The 18,713-nt window shown below is 33.3% G+C and overlaps 1 protein-coding gene across 6 annotated transcripts in view; it reads left to right on the top strand.

The window, feature by feature from the left end:
• Positions 1 to 18,713, top strand: part of EPHA7 (EPH receptor A7) — a 161,409-nt gene that overhangs the window by 64,186 nt on the left and 78,510 nt on the right. The window contains exon 6 of one of the 6 annotated variants that reach the window (XM_072965633.1): positions 4,779 to 4,856. The exons of the other annotated variants lie outside the window; for them this stretch is intronic. Coding sequence (XP_072821734.1) covers positions 4,779 to 4,819 — 41 coding nt within the window. The 3' untranslated portion in view covers positions 4,820 to 4,856. Of the gene's footprint in view, positions 1 to 4,778; positions 4,857 to 18,713 lie in introns of those variants that run through there. 6 annotated transcript variants of the gene reach the window in all.

The raw sequence follows: 18,713 nt of genomic DNA, 5'->3' as shown, positions 1-18,713 counted from the left end.
GGAAGCAGACACTGAGATGGAGATTACTGGAGGAGTTGTATTAGGGCATGTACTTGGGATCAGCACCATCTGAAGAGAAGGGAAGGGAGCAGGACTGAGCAAAGGGGAAGTTGAGCCATGATGTGGTCTCACTGGAATCCCCGGCCACCTCCACGGGGAGCACTCCATCTGTACGGGACCTTCAGATTGTTCCGAGCAATACCTCTTTGTTGTTTAGACATTGGCTGCAGGCCTCTCTAGGAAGGAGCAAGGTGCCATTTTTCAGACAGGGAGGTTCTACAGGGAGGCAGGGAACTGAGGTCTGCTTCCCAGCAGCTGTCTCAGACCTCAGTAAATAAGTTTTCAGTCCTTCACCGAGGGGAATGGGGGCGGTCATGAGGACATCCATTACAGGGGATTAAATCATGCCAAAGACTACCAGGGGCAAAGTTCAGAGTATGCTTAGAGAATAAGTGGTATGAACTGGAAGAATAAAGATTTGTGGGAAGAGCTAATGCGAAAGTTTATTTTTAGGGAAAAAAAGATCTTTTTAATGGGGCAGGGTGGAAGTTGGATGTTTTTGAACAGGAAAGTTACAGAACTGATCCTGGTTTACATTTTAAACTTGTGTGTTATCTTCCACAGAACATTTCGTGTATTACATGTAGCTCTTTGTTTGTTTTTTTTTTTTTTTTTAATTCTCCTGCCTAGCCTTGATTCCTGTACACAGGAAAATCAAAGACATTTTCTGAAAATATGAGAAAGAATCAGCAAAGCTGCCATTATGATGTGGAGACATCTTAATTTCTCCACAAAGATACCTTATGGGGACACTGTCAAAAAGAACTATTTTCTTTCTCTCATCATCAATTTTGTTTTATGTGGATGATGGTTTATAGAACACTTATTCACACATGTGTCGTTAACACTTGAAGTAAATTTGTGAAGTTGGTAAAACAAGTATCAATACCATTTACAAGTAAAAAGTTGAAACTTAGAGTGTGTGACTTACCAAGGTCACAGATACATTATATAGTGATGACCCAGGTTATTGCAGTCAAGTACATTGCTTACCTCAGAATTATTAAGTATTATGTAATCTTATCATGGAGTGCTATCTTAAAGAATTTAGCTCCACAGTCCTTTACATAGGAACTTGCAGATTGACTCAATGGTCTGGTGATAAATTACTCTCCAATGAAAAGGGGACCTACTAAGAAGTTTTATTTCCTGAGGATATTAATAGCAAGTATACTCCCTGGGCGAGAGCATTGGTAACTATAGTATTTGCCTTCTGGCTATGATTTTATTGTCCTTCTTTAAGAAACTTCAAAAACACTTCTTCGTATCTTAATTTGACTGATTCCCCTTATATTTTCAAATGCCCGGATTTTATTTCTCTGTTAAAAATTAAAATTTGCTTCAGTATACCCTATACTTAGATTTGTAATGTTTACATAATGTTCCAGTGAAATATGTTGTTCCAAATGAAACATGATCGTAGACTTTTATAATATAACATTCCACATAAGCAAAATTATACAAAAATGAGACAGTACTAAAAGTCATTTCCTGTATTTGTCAGGAATATCTTCACTTACGTTTATTAATGTGACTCAACTGTGACTACTTTTCTCATAAATTACCTTAGATCATCTCTTTCAATGATTTAAAATAGTATGCCATCAAGTTATGTGTCCTTTAAGTAAAATGAACTAATTCCATGTAAGTTTATATATTCTGAGATTTCTTTGGAATTTATGTGCTTAATTTATAATTTAAGGAAACATGATGTTAAAAAAATACTTTTTTTTGTTTGAGAGTATTTACTGATTGTATCAAGTAGTATCATATGCAGGAATCTCCCTAAGGTGAAACAAGATATAAATGTGGAAAAAAAAAACGAACAATGACAAAAAAAATTTTGTAGAAGTAGTGTTAATATTGTTAAAAAATATATACATATACACACTTATGCAATCTGGAGCAGAAAAATCAACTGAATGAGATTCCTTGAACAGTAAACCATTCAAAATGTGCATTTCTGTTATGTTTCTAGTTATTTTATAAACCTGATGTATCTGAATGGCATAGCAGGATTCAGTCATGCCAGTTTATACCGGAGAGCATGACATTTTCAAAATGTATATGCTTTGCTTACCAAGTAGGCGCGTTAGACTATGTTAGTGAGATTTAATTCTTTAATGTTTAAGTAGTTTTGCAACTCCATTAATTTAAAAATATGTGTGTAGATACATTTACAGTTTTTCTTCAGTGGATATCAGTAATTAAAACATATATAAAGGAAGTTTTTTTGGATACCATTTTAATGCAATTTTCATTATGGGAAATGGGACCATGTGGTATTAATACTGACAACTAGTATTATTGATTATTTATTGACTACTTAGTGTGTGCTGATCACTTTACATTTAAAGACCCATGTGCTTACACATATCTTCACATATCAAACTTACAATGGAAATTTAGGAGAAAATTATGTCTTTTTGTGATGTGATCTTACAGTGTCTCATGCATTTTCTTATAATATTTTTCACATGTCATCTGTGAGATGTTTGTTTTTCTTGTTAGAATTCAGTTTAGAGAAACAGTGGCATCTTTGGTCTTAATTCTCTAGCCCCTATTGACATATTGGGCCCAGGGTACATGCTTAGTAAATTTGTTGAATTAAATTCAGAAATTCATTATTTATTGTAATGTAAAGACACTTTCTGAGATTATCAAGATTAATAAAGGATTAGTTTAATTCACTTTCAGTATAATTTTATTTAAATTATGTGATGGATATAAAAGATAATGATTTGAACTATAAAAATTTTGTGATTTGGTCTTGAAGCTATAGATACGTTTAAAATCTTAAAATCAATTTTCACCTATAACTTTGTATTTAAATAGAGATTTAAAACAAAAACTTAAAATAATCCTATTATAAAATATTAAGAAACAAATAATATTTAATTTTGAAAACTTTTATAATTCTTTATAGTTTGAAAACCTGCTGAAAATAGAATGAATTTCTCTCTTTTTATATGTCGTTGAATGTAGTAGAACCACGAACAAAGACCAAGATTTGAGATATTTTTCCTTACTGCTTGGGACTACTATTTTAAGCACATGCTACCAGCTTTTCATAACTTATTTTAATATGTTTTTCCTTTTTATAGTTCTGTAACTGCTAAGACTATAGCACATAGCTGTTCTATGATTTTCTGGATTAAAATATATGTAAGGAAGGGCCTGTAAGCACCTGTGTTCTCACCCCATACCTTCATCTTCGTCCCATTTTCGTGTTCCCCAGGCTCAGTACTTTTGTGAGTTGTTAGATTCACCCTTTTCTGATTATATAAATATTTGTAATGAACTATTTATGCTTCTGTTGGGGTTAGGTTAAGTTGATCTGCACAAGAAACAGTGTAAGGTGTTTTAAGTAAGCTCTCGTATTTTTGATTTAATATATCTTAATCTTTTCTTAAATTCTTTGATCTCAGAATTGCTACTTTGTGGATAATAATATTATTTAAGTATCTGGGGAAGAGTTAATTTTTGCAGTAACTAAGTAATAATACTGCTATGGACTGAATTGTGTCTTTCCCCAAATTCATATGTTGACACTCTAACCCCCAGTGTGATATTTGAAGATAGGAATTATAAGGAGGTAATTAAAGTTAAATGAGATCATAAAATTGGGGCCTTGATCCTACAGGATTAGTGTCCTTGTAGGAAGAAACACCAGAGAGCTTGCTCTTTCTCCACCCACATGCACTGAGGAACATTCACACCAAGGCATAATGAGAAGGTGGCCATCTACAAGCCAGGAAGAGAGGCCTCATCAAAATTTGAACCGTACTGTACCATGATCTGGGACTTCCAGCTTCTAGAACTGCAAGAAAATTAATTTCCATTTTTTAAGATTCCTAGTCTGTGGTATTTTATTATAGCAGCTTGAGCAGACTAATGTAAATATCCATCCCCGAGATAATTTAATTCCATTATATTAATTTGAAGGAAATTATTTATTTTCCGTGTACATGAGGACAGCTAAGGCATGACTTTTTTGTGGATGGATTAAGGGGTAAGAATTGTAGACATTGTCTGCATTTCTATGATTTCTCCCCCTCAAAAAGTGTTAAACTTTTTAGTGCAATGCATGAGTACGTGCCAGAAAGATCAATAGTAATATTTTGCTGTTTGACATTCAAGACAGTTCTTTTAAATAGAGCCAATTCATTATCTCATAAATTATAGAAGGTGCTACATTGACGGTAGCAGAACATTCAGTACAAAATAAGTTATGAGTTTTGTCCCTGAATTTTCAAGCTTGAGCAAGTCTGTCATATTCTTGGCAATTTTAAACTAGCAATTTCTACATGATTAAGAAGTGAGTGGTGTTTCAGGATTTTCTAGTGAAAAAATTTTTTATAACTCTATGTTTTGGATATTTAAATTTGTAACTTGTTAAATTTAAGCTTCCTCTAAACAGGCTCTTCAAAAAATATATGAGTGCCTGTTAGAATCATTATCCTGGAATAGTCCCTAATGATAGAATTATGTAAAGTAATTCTTATTATATGTGTTGCCCTTAATAAGAGATCCTTCATTTTTCTACTCTCAGTTTATAGAGTAGAAATTTTAGTGAATTGAAAATGTATCCACTAGAATATTATTTATAGAGAAATAGCTACTTTACTTTTAAAGTCATGAAGTTTGTTCAAGTGAAATACAGAAAATCTGTTTTAACTGAAATGTGACTAACCAGACCACCTGCTCTTTACTTTTAGGGAGAAAAAGATACAAAAAGCAAGTTAACAGCAGGGACTGACGTAAAATCTGCAAAATTTTTTCAGAGCACAATCCTGGGTCAATACATATTGAATTCCATCTCTCTTTCTGGAGGTATTACACGATCATAAATAATAAAACAGCAAAATGTATGCCATATAGTAAGATTACTCTGCTAAGAATACAAACTAACACATTTGTGAAAGATTTTCCATATGAATTGAATTAAGAAGTGATTTTTGGTTGATCCTTAGTTGACCAAAACTGGTTACCTGATTTACTTGGTGTTGCACAGTACAAAAAGGTTTTGATCTGTGAGTTGTTTGCTTACTTCTCATAGACCAAACTATCGTAAATATTTTCCTAAAGTGTTATTAAAAGAATAGCATTGTGAAGACAGGCACAGTTTCAGGGGAAAATAAAATATGTTTAAGAGCAATAAATCAATAAGCTGAATTTCAGAGAATGAAAAGCCAGGGAATGGTAACCTCATACATTGTTCAGATATAGACACATACATGTCATGTGAATTGGTGGTGGTGATGCTGCTGCTGCTGCTGATAAACATTCAATGAAACTAATATAACGTTGTGTGTCAATTATACCTCAATTAAAAAAACTTGGACCCATAAACTTGATGTACACATTTAGGTTCCCCTCTCCCCCGTCCAGTCTCATTTCCTGTCACCCATCTATATACATCATTTCAAGTCCTGGATAAACTGAGGGACATAGCTTTGAGAGTGATAGGAGACAGTCGTTAAATTTACAAGCATTTAGTTGTTCTGTTTTCAGTCCCAGTGTTAAGCGAGAGTAAATGTTGATTATTTTATTCCTTGCTTCGTTGGTGATGAATTGAAGCAAATTTGATTCGGACACGCAATCTGGTGGAATGAGGCAGAACCATCCACAAAAAAAAAAAAGTCTGTACTAATCAACCAATGCAGTAAATTAGAGCTACAAGGAAACAACATTGATCCAGAGGATCATTAACAGTTTTAACCAACTGATCTAAGTAATAGGGTAAAGGAGAGAACACTGTCAACATCTTGCTCTTCAAATCTGTGATTACTACTACAAAAGCCTGTTCGCTCCTTGTTTGAATTCCAACTGTTTTATGACTTTGGTTTTTCTTTATACTATTGTAAGCAAGAAAGAAGGATCAATTAAGAGGTAAAAACCCAGGAAAAAATCATCCAAATTTCCTGTACTCCATTTATAAAGGGGTCAGCCACAAAGGGAGAGATAATTGCTGCAAGTTAACCAAATTAATCAGGGAGAAGGCAGAGTGGATGATGTATGTTCTGTGACAAAGCACGGGCAGAGATGTACATGCAGTCCTCTAGTTGCTTGCCTTGTTTTAAGACACAAGGACTAGAGAAGGAGATCTGTGGAAAACAATTAGAGTAGCTTTAATGCACACAGTTCTTAATTATCCATAGCATGTTGACATCAGATAATTAGTGTGCTGAGTTTTAATAATATTTGATCATTAACTTCAGCATATAGGAAGATGCAGAACATTGCGCTTAGCGTTCATAGTGGCAGTCATCTGTGATAACAAATGCAAAGATACTGGTTAAGGCATATCCCTGTTGTATAGTTTATTCGAATGTTGCCAATTCTGGTAAACACAACACCCATAGCTCCTGCTATATCAGGCTATATCACATGTTATCTGATGTATTTATCAACATATATACAGATAGTTATAACTATATGTATGTTGTAACTTCATACATTTTATAAGCACATGTACATTCCTAAGAAAATGGTTGTTAGGATGTTGGTGGAACTTCAGTATTATGGGTTTGGGAGTCATAAGCCTATAAATGGTGAGTTAATGAATGACCTTTTTGGGGTAAGAGGAGGTGGAACTCTAATTTAAAAGTTTAAAAGCGAACCGGCAGAATATCAAAAGCACATGGCAAAAATCAAAAAGGAGTCGCCAGACCAGTTGGATAGGAGGGCTATCACAGTAACCAAAGAAGGGAAATTTCCTGAGTCAGTTGATCATAGAATCAAGTGTCACAGGAGGCCAGTAGAATGGAAACAGAAGAAAGTCCTTTGGATTTAACAATTTTGAGCCATGAGAAACAATTTTGATCGACAACTTGGGGTCGAGAATGTCGTAATCATATTTGTCATGGTTGAAAACAAAGCCTCACACTATGACATATGTGGTGTAAGTGCTCAGTGTTGGCTAGATTGAAATGTAATAGATTACTTTTTATGCTGATTTCATACAACATTTATCAGACTGGTTAAGTCACTAAGATAGATTATGAGTCTGAATTTTGTTTGAAAAAAAGACTGCCTTTGTTCTTTTCTAATACATTATCATAACCTTGTTTTCTCCTTGTTTTGACATCTCATCCTATTTTCACACATCCCTGACATCACTTAGGACCCAAATTTAGCCTCATATAAATTTCATTGTTGAGAAACTGATAATCTCAGAAATAGAGGTCATAAAAGAAAAGATGTTAATTCTATTAAGATAAACTATGCATTTTAAATGTCTCCTCTAATATATTTATTATCATTCTCACTATAAAATATTGCTTAATTCTTAACATATATTATTAATAATATATTTTCCTAATATAAAATGTATATAGTTATGTATATTTAGTTACATTTTATGTCATGCTTTTTTTTCTTTCATAGTTCTTTTTCTTCCTAGTTCCACCACTTTCTCTCAGGCATTTTAAATTATGCCCCACGTCATGTACTTATCTATACAAAAGTAGAACCACCTAAAAGTTAGGGAAACTTTTGTCTTGCTATTTTCACTATGATAATACTAAGCCTTCACCTTTTGTTTTTAGTCACATTTCCTTTATCTTTAAAGATTACAGACACAACGAACAGAAAGCCATGATGCTGTGTCATCAAACCTTGGATTTTAATATGATCTGTCAGTCACTTCTGGGGCACCTGCTGCATTAAATACTGGTGTTATGTTTGAAAAGATACTGACTGCCCTCCTTTAGACTGCTGTCTGGCTACTTTGATGTTTCATTATTTTCCTCAATCCAGGGATGAAATGGATGAATGGATCTTAATTACAGTGTCCTGGTGACTCTTTTTTCAGACTGTTTTTCTGGACAAGCATCAGCTAATCTGACAAATCATGAGCAGTTTACTTTATAGTTTGACTGGGATTAAGTTACTAACTGGAACCTGCAGGGAACATAAAGAACAGTGTCTCCTGATAAAATGCATTGGGTATTTGCCAGGCCTGTTTTCAATTTTAATCAGTAACCTTTAGGAATGGAGAACCATAAACAGATGCTTTTCTGACAGATGTATTTTTATATGTTCACATATAGCACTTCAAACAAAAATAGGCCCTGTATATCAAATTTACATATCTAAAGTCTTACTGTCTTTGCCTGTGAATTTTCTTACTTCCTAATTAATTTTAACCACGTGGAAGGAGCTGCTATGTAAAATTTATTTTTATTTAAAACAACTTTAGAAATATTACCGTATTAGAATTAGGTTAGAACATTTGTGATGCATCGTTTAATTGCCTTTTGGGAATAGTGCAAAATTGGTTTTTATTATTTTGATTACCTTTTCATTTGAAAGATTTTTATGTGATAATAGGGTGAATGGATTTGTCAGGGGAATTTGAATTCAAATTTTGTCTCTTATCAAGTTCAAATAGAACATAAACTGGAAATTCTAGGGGAAAGCTACACAATTATTTGAGGGTTTGTAATGGTAAATCAATATTTATATTATTATTTAAAGATTTTCATACTACAAAAATCTTTCAGTTTTTATGCTGTTGGTTTTTTCTGAGACAGCGATTGTCCTTTTTTGTGAATTCCATGTGTATTCTACTAGATGACATGGTTTCCTTGTTTAGCATTAAGTTTGTTCTTGCAGACAAGAAAACTGTTATGCATTTTCTTTGCTTCTGTAAAAGCAAAATGTGTTCATTAGTTAGAGCAACAAATGAGTAACATGTAAGGCCATAATTTCCAGTAACTATCATTTAATTGGACATTTCACTTCATCTGTCTTCTCATAGGTGTCTAATAAACATACCTAAAAGAAGGTGACATAGAAATTGGATTTAATATCCCTCTAGGTAGCTGAAATTACCCTTCTGTTGTTATAGAACAGTTTTTTTTTATTGTTCTTAGACTGTAAATAAATGTATTGACAGTAAAGAATTAACAACACATCCAGGAAGACTTTATTTAATAATGATGATGTAAAATACTTCTTATGCCATTCAATTTCTCTAATTTATAACTGTTTGTATCCCCAGCATGCCTTTCATCTGTAAGAATTGCACCCTGGGGACTATTCAGCTTATTAATTCATCACTTGTTCTTTTATGGTTGCATCCCCATTATAGGATGAACATAGAATGATTCTCTTCTGAAAGCTGCCAGCCAACTGGTTCCAGTCTAGGTGACTGTTTGTTTGTAACTGTGATCCTAATGGTTTTTCTATTGGCTTCTGTTTCTAATAGGTTGCATTACAATCTACCTTTTTGTTTTATGGTATCATGATGAGGCTAGGCCAGCAAGAGTGAATTCCACACCTGCAATTACAGAGCTTTATAAAGAGGAAGGACCTGCTTCAAGTTAACCTGTAGGCTTTTTTAAAATGCCTTTTGATTTATCTGTCACCTGATCCATCAGCAATGAATAATTTTCATGGAAGGTGCACTTTAATTACATTCCCATTTGACTTGCATTATCAAGCCCTATCTAGGTAATTAATCTCACCAAGTATCCAATTTCGGCCTTTATTGCTGGCAGGCAGGCCTCCTGAATTATGTGTGCTTGAATGGGTCTTGGGGCTTTTTAACCAGGCAGACCCTGAAAGAGATCTGGGGCCTTCCAAATCCTGGAACCGTGTCTCGGTTTGGGGACTTTTTTTCCCCTTAGATATTATGATTAAATTATATGTAACAGCAAGAGTTCACCTCCATATTTAATGACGCCTATAGGTTATTGTAATCGTGAAAGCCTTCTCTTCTAGGTGTAGCCAGTCTGCATTTTGTATGTGGGGGAGCTGTGCTAAATTGTTAACTGTAGCAAATTGATCTGTATCAATCTGCTGATATAAATTTGCCACAGCTACCACCTAAACTTAGGCATGTTCTTTTTAGTTCAAGCTTTAAAGTTTGTGTGGATTTAGATGACTCTGGATTAAAAGATGGTTAGGTCAAAATTAGAATCACTTACAATCATCCTGCCTCATATTCATTCATATACTTTGTTTTCAACAGTTTTCTTTATTCTGAATTACCAAATAACTCACCTTTTATATTTTCCCTATCTTTTGATTTTGATGATTTTCACTCCCTAATTACTTACGTCAGTTAATGCCAAAGTTCAGTGATCTTACCAACTTGGTTTATCCAGTATATACAATGATCCTGAAATATAGGATTTGCTTTTCTGTTATAGTCTTGTTTTATAATCTAGAGCAAAAACTTCATTGTGTTTTAAATTTTCTAGTTTGGAAATTATGTTTATAGGAAATATGGTGGTTTACTTCTTTACTGTGAAGCCATTTCAAAAAACACTGTAAGCTTCTTGAAAACCAAATTAAAATATAGTTTAAATAGATTAGTTGCCTGTTTGGAGGTGATCTAACTATATGACAGTATTTCAAGCCATAGATTTGCTTCATTAGGAGAAGAGAAGGCTGCCCAATCTTTTGTAAACTAAATAGATTATACTGTGTGCAAAGTAAGATATTTTGGAAAATTTGGACTGATGATATTGGGAAAAAGGGTGAGTACTCCACCAACTTCTGCTATCACCCCTGTACCATTAACTGCATACATCTCTGCCCTCAGCCTTGACCCCCTCACAAACTCCTGCAGTGTATCTTTATAAGGCTATAGGTTACGATTGAATTTATAACTATTCTGCCATCAAACCAAATTCTACACAGAAAAACACCTTTGTTTTTTTAAATTTCTTAGTGTGTAACTTTAATTTGACCCTTTGATTCTGAGACAAATAATTGAACACATTTTAGTGGAATGCATGTTAAGTATGGATTCCTGAAACATTTAACATCGCTTTGTAAGAATCGCGTAGTATTTGTTTATGCAAACATTAGTTTCCCTTGTCATTTAGAAATGAATCTTCTATTTTTTTTCCACAGTGGTTTAATTGCAGGAATATATAGGAACATTTTACAATCCATGATTTTTCTAAATTGGAGATGCAGTAATTTAATCTACTTCAATTAGATATGTTCATAATTATTGCATACAAACTACAAGATAGCTTAATTCAGAATTTAAATTGGCCAGGAATATTTGTTACGAAATGGTTCACTCTTGTGAGAATTCTTAAGTAAAGTGTGTGTGCACACTCGATATACGTATACATACACACTCAGATGTGTATATATCATGTTGTATGAATATGTATGAATTCATATTAGACATTTTGAAAGGAATTCTTTCCTTTATGAATATACTATTAACATGCATACCCCAATAATTGGATATATAATATCTCTTAAATAGTTAGATATATTTTCTCTTAAATATTAATAGCCAAATAAAGAGCTTATGGCTTTTTAACATCTGTCCCTATGTTTAGTTTCTTTTTGGCAATTCTGAATTGTGAGCATTTGTATTTTTCATTAATTGCCGTTGTGAATATAACAAATATAATTAATTTAGTGTTCACAGATAAAGGAATTGAGACTTATATATAAGAGAGACTGTTTATATAACATCATACAGTGAATCAGTAGAATCTAGTTTAAAATTTAGGAGTGGTTTGTTAGCCAGAAACATTCCATCTGAGTTACTTTGCTTTTCTTCTGTATATTCTTAGATGTTGATCTTTTTTAATGCATTGACTTGCCAAAGATATGTATTGCTTAGGTGGTTTACATAACAATAAATATATTGAGCTGAGCAGGTGGTTTACCTGTATCAAAATAAAATCAGTTTCTATGTAGCGTATGTAAAGAAAGATAGACTTAAAAGACAACTCAGACAAATGTGGACTTAAAATGCTGGGTTTAGAATCAGGATATTTCAACCCATGCTGAACAAGTTGCTTTTTGACCTTGGGCAATTAAAGCAGTATCTTTATCTTACTAGTTAAGTAAGTATTATATAAATTAATACCTGAAAAAAATCTTCTAAAATAAAAACATGTTGCAGTTGTCATTTGGTAGGGTTGATAAACTACTAGAGTCGAATTTCAAGCAGCTGTGCTATAAATTTAACTGTGACAAAGCACAGTCTTGGAAAAATTAGCAGAATAATGCTGATTATAGGACAAATTAATATCGACATAATTTCCCAATATGTGGCCCTCTCAGTAACCAGGCCTACAAAAGTAAAGGCATTTATAAAAACTTATTTCTGGGCAAAACCATCAAATTCAGAGAGTTCCAGGAATTAATAAGAGGTGTATTTAGATATAATCAATTTCATAAAATGAACTTTAAATTCTTAAGACACTTTCTTACAATAAATTGAAAACCTATTTTCATTGCCAGGTTTCATATTATTTTACTTTTAGAAAATGATGCTAAATATCGGTGTTCAAATTTAATATTTTTATTTAATTTAACATAAAATTTAATTCTCTAGCTATTAGGGATACTACAGCTACATATAATTTTTTTAATATTCCAACAGAATACAGGACTCTTCCATTATTGAGCTTAATTTATATTGTATTTTAAGAGTAAGATCATATAAAGCTGGGAGAGAATAATTTTATAGAAGCAAACTGAAAGGATTCTAAAGATGAACGATCTTTTCAGTTTTTAAAAGATATTCTAGTACCCATCTCCATTAAATAATAAGAGAATAAAAATGACTTGTTTTGATTATTATTTAATATTCAGGTATAGTTGAAAGCTTTGAAGGAATATTAAATATCTGGGAGCATCTGTATTTGAAATGTAAGCACATCTATGGGAAACTGGGAATAGGAGAAATACGACTTACTGAAATACCAATTTAGAGAGAAAGTTGAATTTCAATAATTCAGATACAGTATAGGACCATGAGCAGAATATTTTCTTTTGTAACTCTGTGCGGGCTTTCTAAGTACCTGGAAATTGTCCTCTTATTTGATATATCTGATTGGTTTCTACTTTTTCATTGGTTCTTTCTCTCTTTGGCTAGAATATGAGCCCTTTAATACACAATGTTTGCACATGCCCCACTTAGATTAGTTCAAACTCTTGGGGAAAAAAATGCAAGAATTAGGAACCAAAAGATGTAAAACACAAAATAGGGGAAAAAAAAAAAAAAAGAAGGGAGAAGAACATGACTTTGCACATGCATTATAGTTTTGAATAGAACAATATATGGCAGCCGTTCCAGGCTGACCTTTACCTGGAAAGTTGTTTTCTTTGCCTTTTACATTTCTACCTTCAAGGGGCTGTTGATGGGGGTTTTTGGCAACATGATAATAGCCTTGGGCCTCCTGTCCTAGAATTTTATAGTGTTTGACATATCCTCTCTTTCTATGTTCTTTCCTTTCCCTGTTTTTCTTTTCCTTCTTTCTTCCTTCACCTCTTCCCCCCACCCTCCTTTTCCCCTCTACTTCTTGCCTTTCCTGCCATCTTATTTGTTTTGCTGGTTAGCAGCTAAGTACAGGGGGAAAAATGCTACAGTATGAAACCACTATTCCAGTGTCACAGGAGTCATATAAATGGTGAACAAAGGACAAGTTGTTCCTTGAGAATTCCTTTCTTTGCCTCCAGGATGCTGCGGCTTTTTTCCATCCTGTGATATTTACTTCTCTTTCTGAGGTACATCTAACTTGAAAGCTGTGGGTTGGAGATCGGTGGTGAGAATAACAACGCACTTGTCTGTGATACTGTACTGTTTGATATGGAAAAATACTGGAGTCTTTTTCCTTTCCTGCTAGCTTTCTAGGAAAGAAAGTTCTCAATTATCTACTGAATACATTTGTACCAATTTACATGAGTGTTTTTAAAAAGTAGGTGTTTGAGGCCCTTTGAAAATGGGATTTTTTTTTCCTTCAGGTACTTCAAAATTCTCTTAAATAAAAAGCAGCACTATGTCCAGACTGATTTTATATTTGTGAAAGTAGCTCTTTGTAAGGGTAGAATTGGTCAGAGAACTACCCACAGGTAGGTCTCATTTGTAATCTGTGTTCCAAAGAATAAAAATAGATGCTTTAGTTACAGCCTTATTCAACCAGCATGTAAATACAGTCACTTACTCCAAGATCTTGTGATTCTGACCTTTTGGAAGTGGTGTGTGGTCACTGGAACCTTGCTTTTGATCACCGGTAATCTTTGACATTACTGAGCAACCTTATCCTCCAGGATCTTTCTCTGGTGTCCTGGATCAGTCTTCCATGGGAGAAAAGTGAGGTTTCACATTGTGGATTTGAAAACAAAGCAGCAGTACATCCCCCTGTTGTTTAAGATATTTTCTGTGAAGATTCGCAGTGGAGTGAATGTGCCTTCAGCCAAACAGCAAGACAACACCATCAGTTACTTTTAATTACTCCTTTAAACTTCACTCATGCCTTTTTCTTAACCACTTCCAACCCCCATCTCTCTGGATGCCAAGCAAAGGAAGAGGTTAGCTGATAGAAGCTTCTTTGTCTTTTTCCCTCCTTTTCTACAGTGTTTTATAAAGGAGATGCAATTTATATCTCCCTAAGCCCCCGTAAGATTTATGGAAAAATAGTTAAATTGGAAGAAGGATGCCGTTCAAAGCACGAGATTACTCTTGGCTACTTGAGTGGTAGCTGCTACTGCAACTGGTGGTGGAGAAAACTGTTTGCTTCTCCTGTTCTTATAAAATGTATTTCTTTCTTTCTTTTTTTTTAATTAAAGTATAGTCAGTTACAATGTGTCAATTTCTAGTGCACAGCATAATGTCCCAGTTATACATGTACATACATAGATTCATTTTCATAAAAGGCTATTTCAAGATACCAAATATAGTTCCCTGTGCTATACAGAAGAAAATTGGTTTTCATCCATTTATATATATATTAGCTAATATTTGCAAAACTCGATCCCTCTCAAATTTATCCCTTCTGACCCCCATTCCCCCCTGGTGATTGTAAGATTGTTTACTATGTCTGTGAGTCTGTTTCTGGTTTGTGGATGAGCTCATTAGTGTCTTTTTTTTTTTAGATTCCACTTATGAGTGATATAATATGGTATTTTTCTTTCTCTTTCTGGCTTACTTCACTTAGAATGATGATATCCAGATCCACCCATGTTACTGCAAATGATATTATTTCATTCTTTTTTATGGCTGAGTAGTATTCCATTGTATAAATATACCACAGCTTCTTATAAGATGTAAAAGGCTTTGTACAGCTGTCCATTTGGCTCCCCACTAAGTTTTCAAAGCAGTAGGCACACTAGATCAAAGCAGTTTGTGGTATAAGACATATGAGCAGAACCTGAAACATTCATGTATGCCTTGCACTTGCATGATTTACTGATGTTAAACTCCTTGAGGAGAGTAAAATGAATATTCCTCTAGGCCATCTTAAGAATCAAGATCAATGCTGTAGATTAAGTTATGCGATGGTTGCATATTATTTTTCTCTTTTACGTTAAAAAGCCTTACAGTAGTTGAAAGGCTTGAAAGTTTTGGTTCCCAATACACTGCATAAACTAAGTTTTTTCCCCTTTTGTGATACTAGTTTAAGTGTGCTTTTTGAAATATGTAAATTACAATTAGATATTATCCAATTTACATTGGGTAACAAGAATAATACCTGTGTCTCTTTTCTAGGTTATTGAGAGAAAGGTGTATCATATGTCTCTCATGTCCTGGATAAATGTTCAGAGCTCTGCCCGACAATCTCTGTTGACTATCAAGAGATGAATAAGGGAGTTTCTCCATGAGTGATTTGAATCCTTATAAGCTCTTTTTAATTATTAAATAGCTAAATAATTTCTGTCTGTCTAAGTTTTCACCAAATACAAAGGAAAAGAATATAATTTACAGTTATTCATATTTTCATATGAAATTATTTTTATGAGAATTCAGAAACTACGACTAGTTTCCAGGTCTCCATTTTAGTTGCTACAGATAGCATGGGATTTAAAAATAAAAAACAAAAACAAATCATTCTGATTTGATTATCATAATGGCACCTAATTATGGGTTAACTTGTGGGTCCAATAGGTTTTCCCCTCCTGCCCCTTTCTTTTTCTTAGTACTTTATCTTTTCTGGTGGTCTTGCTCACAAAACACAGGTGCTTTTAAAAGTATAATTATTTCACTGCTTTTTGTTTTAAGTAATTCCTTATGTTCCTAATGACACTCAGAACTTTAACTAATCCTTTGGAATTATAATGTAAATACCAACGAAATCATAAAATTTTAAATAGAATTCACGTCCCAGGTTTGGTCAGGCCAAAAAGCTTATATTACAACCCTAGGCAGGTAATATATCACATATGTAGGTGATTATGCTTTACATTGGATGAAAAGTCTCATTTCATTCTAATACTAAAACCAGAAATAGAATTTTTGTAATATTTCTTGAGTACCCCCTTATGTTTTAAGAAACAGAAAAGGTGAGACTGGATTTACATAAAAGATAGTAAAGGATTCAGTCCTGCCTGTTAACACTTTATTGACTCCCTAGGTATCAAACTGTCAACAGTTTTGTGAGGAACATGTTATTGTTCAGAATGCAGGGAAAAGTTAAGCAAATGGTGATAAGGCTCTAAAGTGACTGGATGAGATGACCAGAGAGGTCAGACTGTTCTACCCTCTTATTCTCTACACTGTATGATCTCTTCCTGGTCTTGATTTTTATAGCTGTGTTGTCCTGTTTCTGGAGAAAAAGACCATTCTAATAAACGGGTGATGCCTACTCATACTGGAAAACTTCTAAATACAGTGTACACATTACAATCTCTGCTACTTTTGGATTAAGTGTAAAGGTAATGCAAATAGATTCATGGAATTCAGGGAATGAAATGGATTTGCATCACACTTTTAACCTTGATATTTGGAGATTTGATTCAGAATATCCTAGTAATAATGCATGGAAAACCCACAAGGATACAGATTTCTACCCAGAGTAGCAGCCTCGGTGACATGGAACATGCTTCTTTGGACACTTTTTCCAACATTCTGTGTTAAATTTGCTCTCTAGTAATTGGAAAGTATTTCAGATTGTGGGAACTGTACATGCAGGTTAGAGAATTATTTCTAGAAATGTAAAATTGATATAAGTAGAAATATAAAATTTATTTCTATTATTTTGATGATTTTGAACTAGCATTTTTCATGTTGAGATTTAAACTTTGCACAACTAGATTAGTTTAAATCTTGGCCAGATCACATTGTTGGTCATATCAATTTATTTTAAAATTTGGAATTCAGAAATATCCTAAATATTGTTCTTTACTTAAATGTTTTGAAAATATAAGGCATTTTTCTAAAACATCTCTTGCTTTTGCCTTCAGAAGGTGTATTAATTGGATGTGCACAAAACCAATACTAACGTTTATATAAATTTGCTTAATTTTGCCATGAACAAATATAATACAATGTAGCACAAAAATTTAACTTCACTAAAGTTATAATTTAGTTTCTGTGTAGAAACTGCATATAATAAAAATATAAGCCACTTAGCAAAGAGAGGAATGGAATTCGCACTTTTTATAAAAGCCCATATGATATTAAAGTTTACAAATATACAAAGCTCACAGTCTGTAAATAACCGTTCGTTGTTTATAGTATGTTCTCTTTATAGTCAGAGCCAGTTAGCAGAAATGTAACTTGCCAGTGAGGTTAAAAAAAGTTATAATACTTATTGTAGTATATATTTTATGAACATTATTATTCATTTATTAATTTTCCAAGGAGACTTTTGCTATGTTTATTTTTATCTTTTTGTTTGCTTGATTCAGTTCCACACCTCAACTCCCACCAGATCCACTGAGCTCTGCTGTAAAAGTACTTTGAACCCAGTTCTGTGAGAACACCCTTAAACAAGTGCTCTTACAAAACATTTTCTAAAGTCAAGCACCTGAAAATATAAGGTGCATAGTAAGTGCATAATACATCTGAAGAAAATAGATTTATTTTCTTCCAGTTTTATTGCAATATAATTGACATACAGCACTGTGTAAGTTTAAGGTGTACAGCTTAATGATTTGACTTACATACATCATGAAATGATGACCACAGTAAGTTCAGTGACCATCCATCATCTGATATAGATACAAAAGAAAAGAAAAACTGTGTTTTTTTTCTTGTGATGAGAACTCTTGTGATTTACTCTAAAACTTTCATATATAACATACAACAGTGTTAATTATATCACTCAAATTGTACATTACATCCCAAGTACTTATTTAATTTGTAACTGGAAGTTTGTACCTTTGGACCACCTTTATTACCATACAGAGATGCGACGGACCTTATTATTGACTATATTCCCCACCCTGTACATTTCATTCCTGTGACTCATTTATTTTGTAAACTGGAAGTTTGTACTTCTTAATTTCCTTCACCTATTTACTAAGAAAATAGATTCTTCTATTTTATTTATATAGTAAAATAGATGTCACTAAGTAATTTAACTTTAATACATTATTTCCACTGATTTGAACTATGTGAGTAAATGTGACTTAGGGTTGTCTCGGTTCCCCTTAAAGTCGAGTTGATATAATGAAGTCCGCTTCATTCAGTATTGGTTTCTGGATGCTTTGGAACAGGCAAAATGACTTAGCGGTTTACATGACTCGCTGAAAAGTGAAAAATACATACCTTTGAAAAAATAATTGAGAAACTAAACAATGTATAATGTAGTTGTTGATATTTGTCACATACACACAAATTACATTGAGAAACTTATTGGGTGAGAAGGCACTGTTGCCTCAATGGCTTGGATATTTCAAAGGAAAAAAAATCATTTGTTCTCAGTTACACAGATTATTTC

The sequence above is a fragment of the Vicugna pacos genome, chromosome 8 (assembly GCF_048564905.1).
Source record: "Vicugna pacos chromosome 8, VicPac4, whole genome shotgun sequence".
NCBI classification, from domain to species: Eukaryota; Metazoa; Chordata; class Mammalia; order Artiodactyla; family Camelidae; genus Vicugna; species Vicugna pacos.
This window is presented reverse-complemented; position numbering and strand designations above follow the sequence as displayed.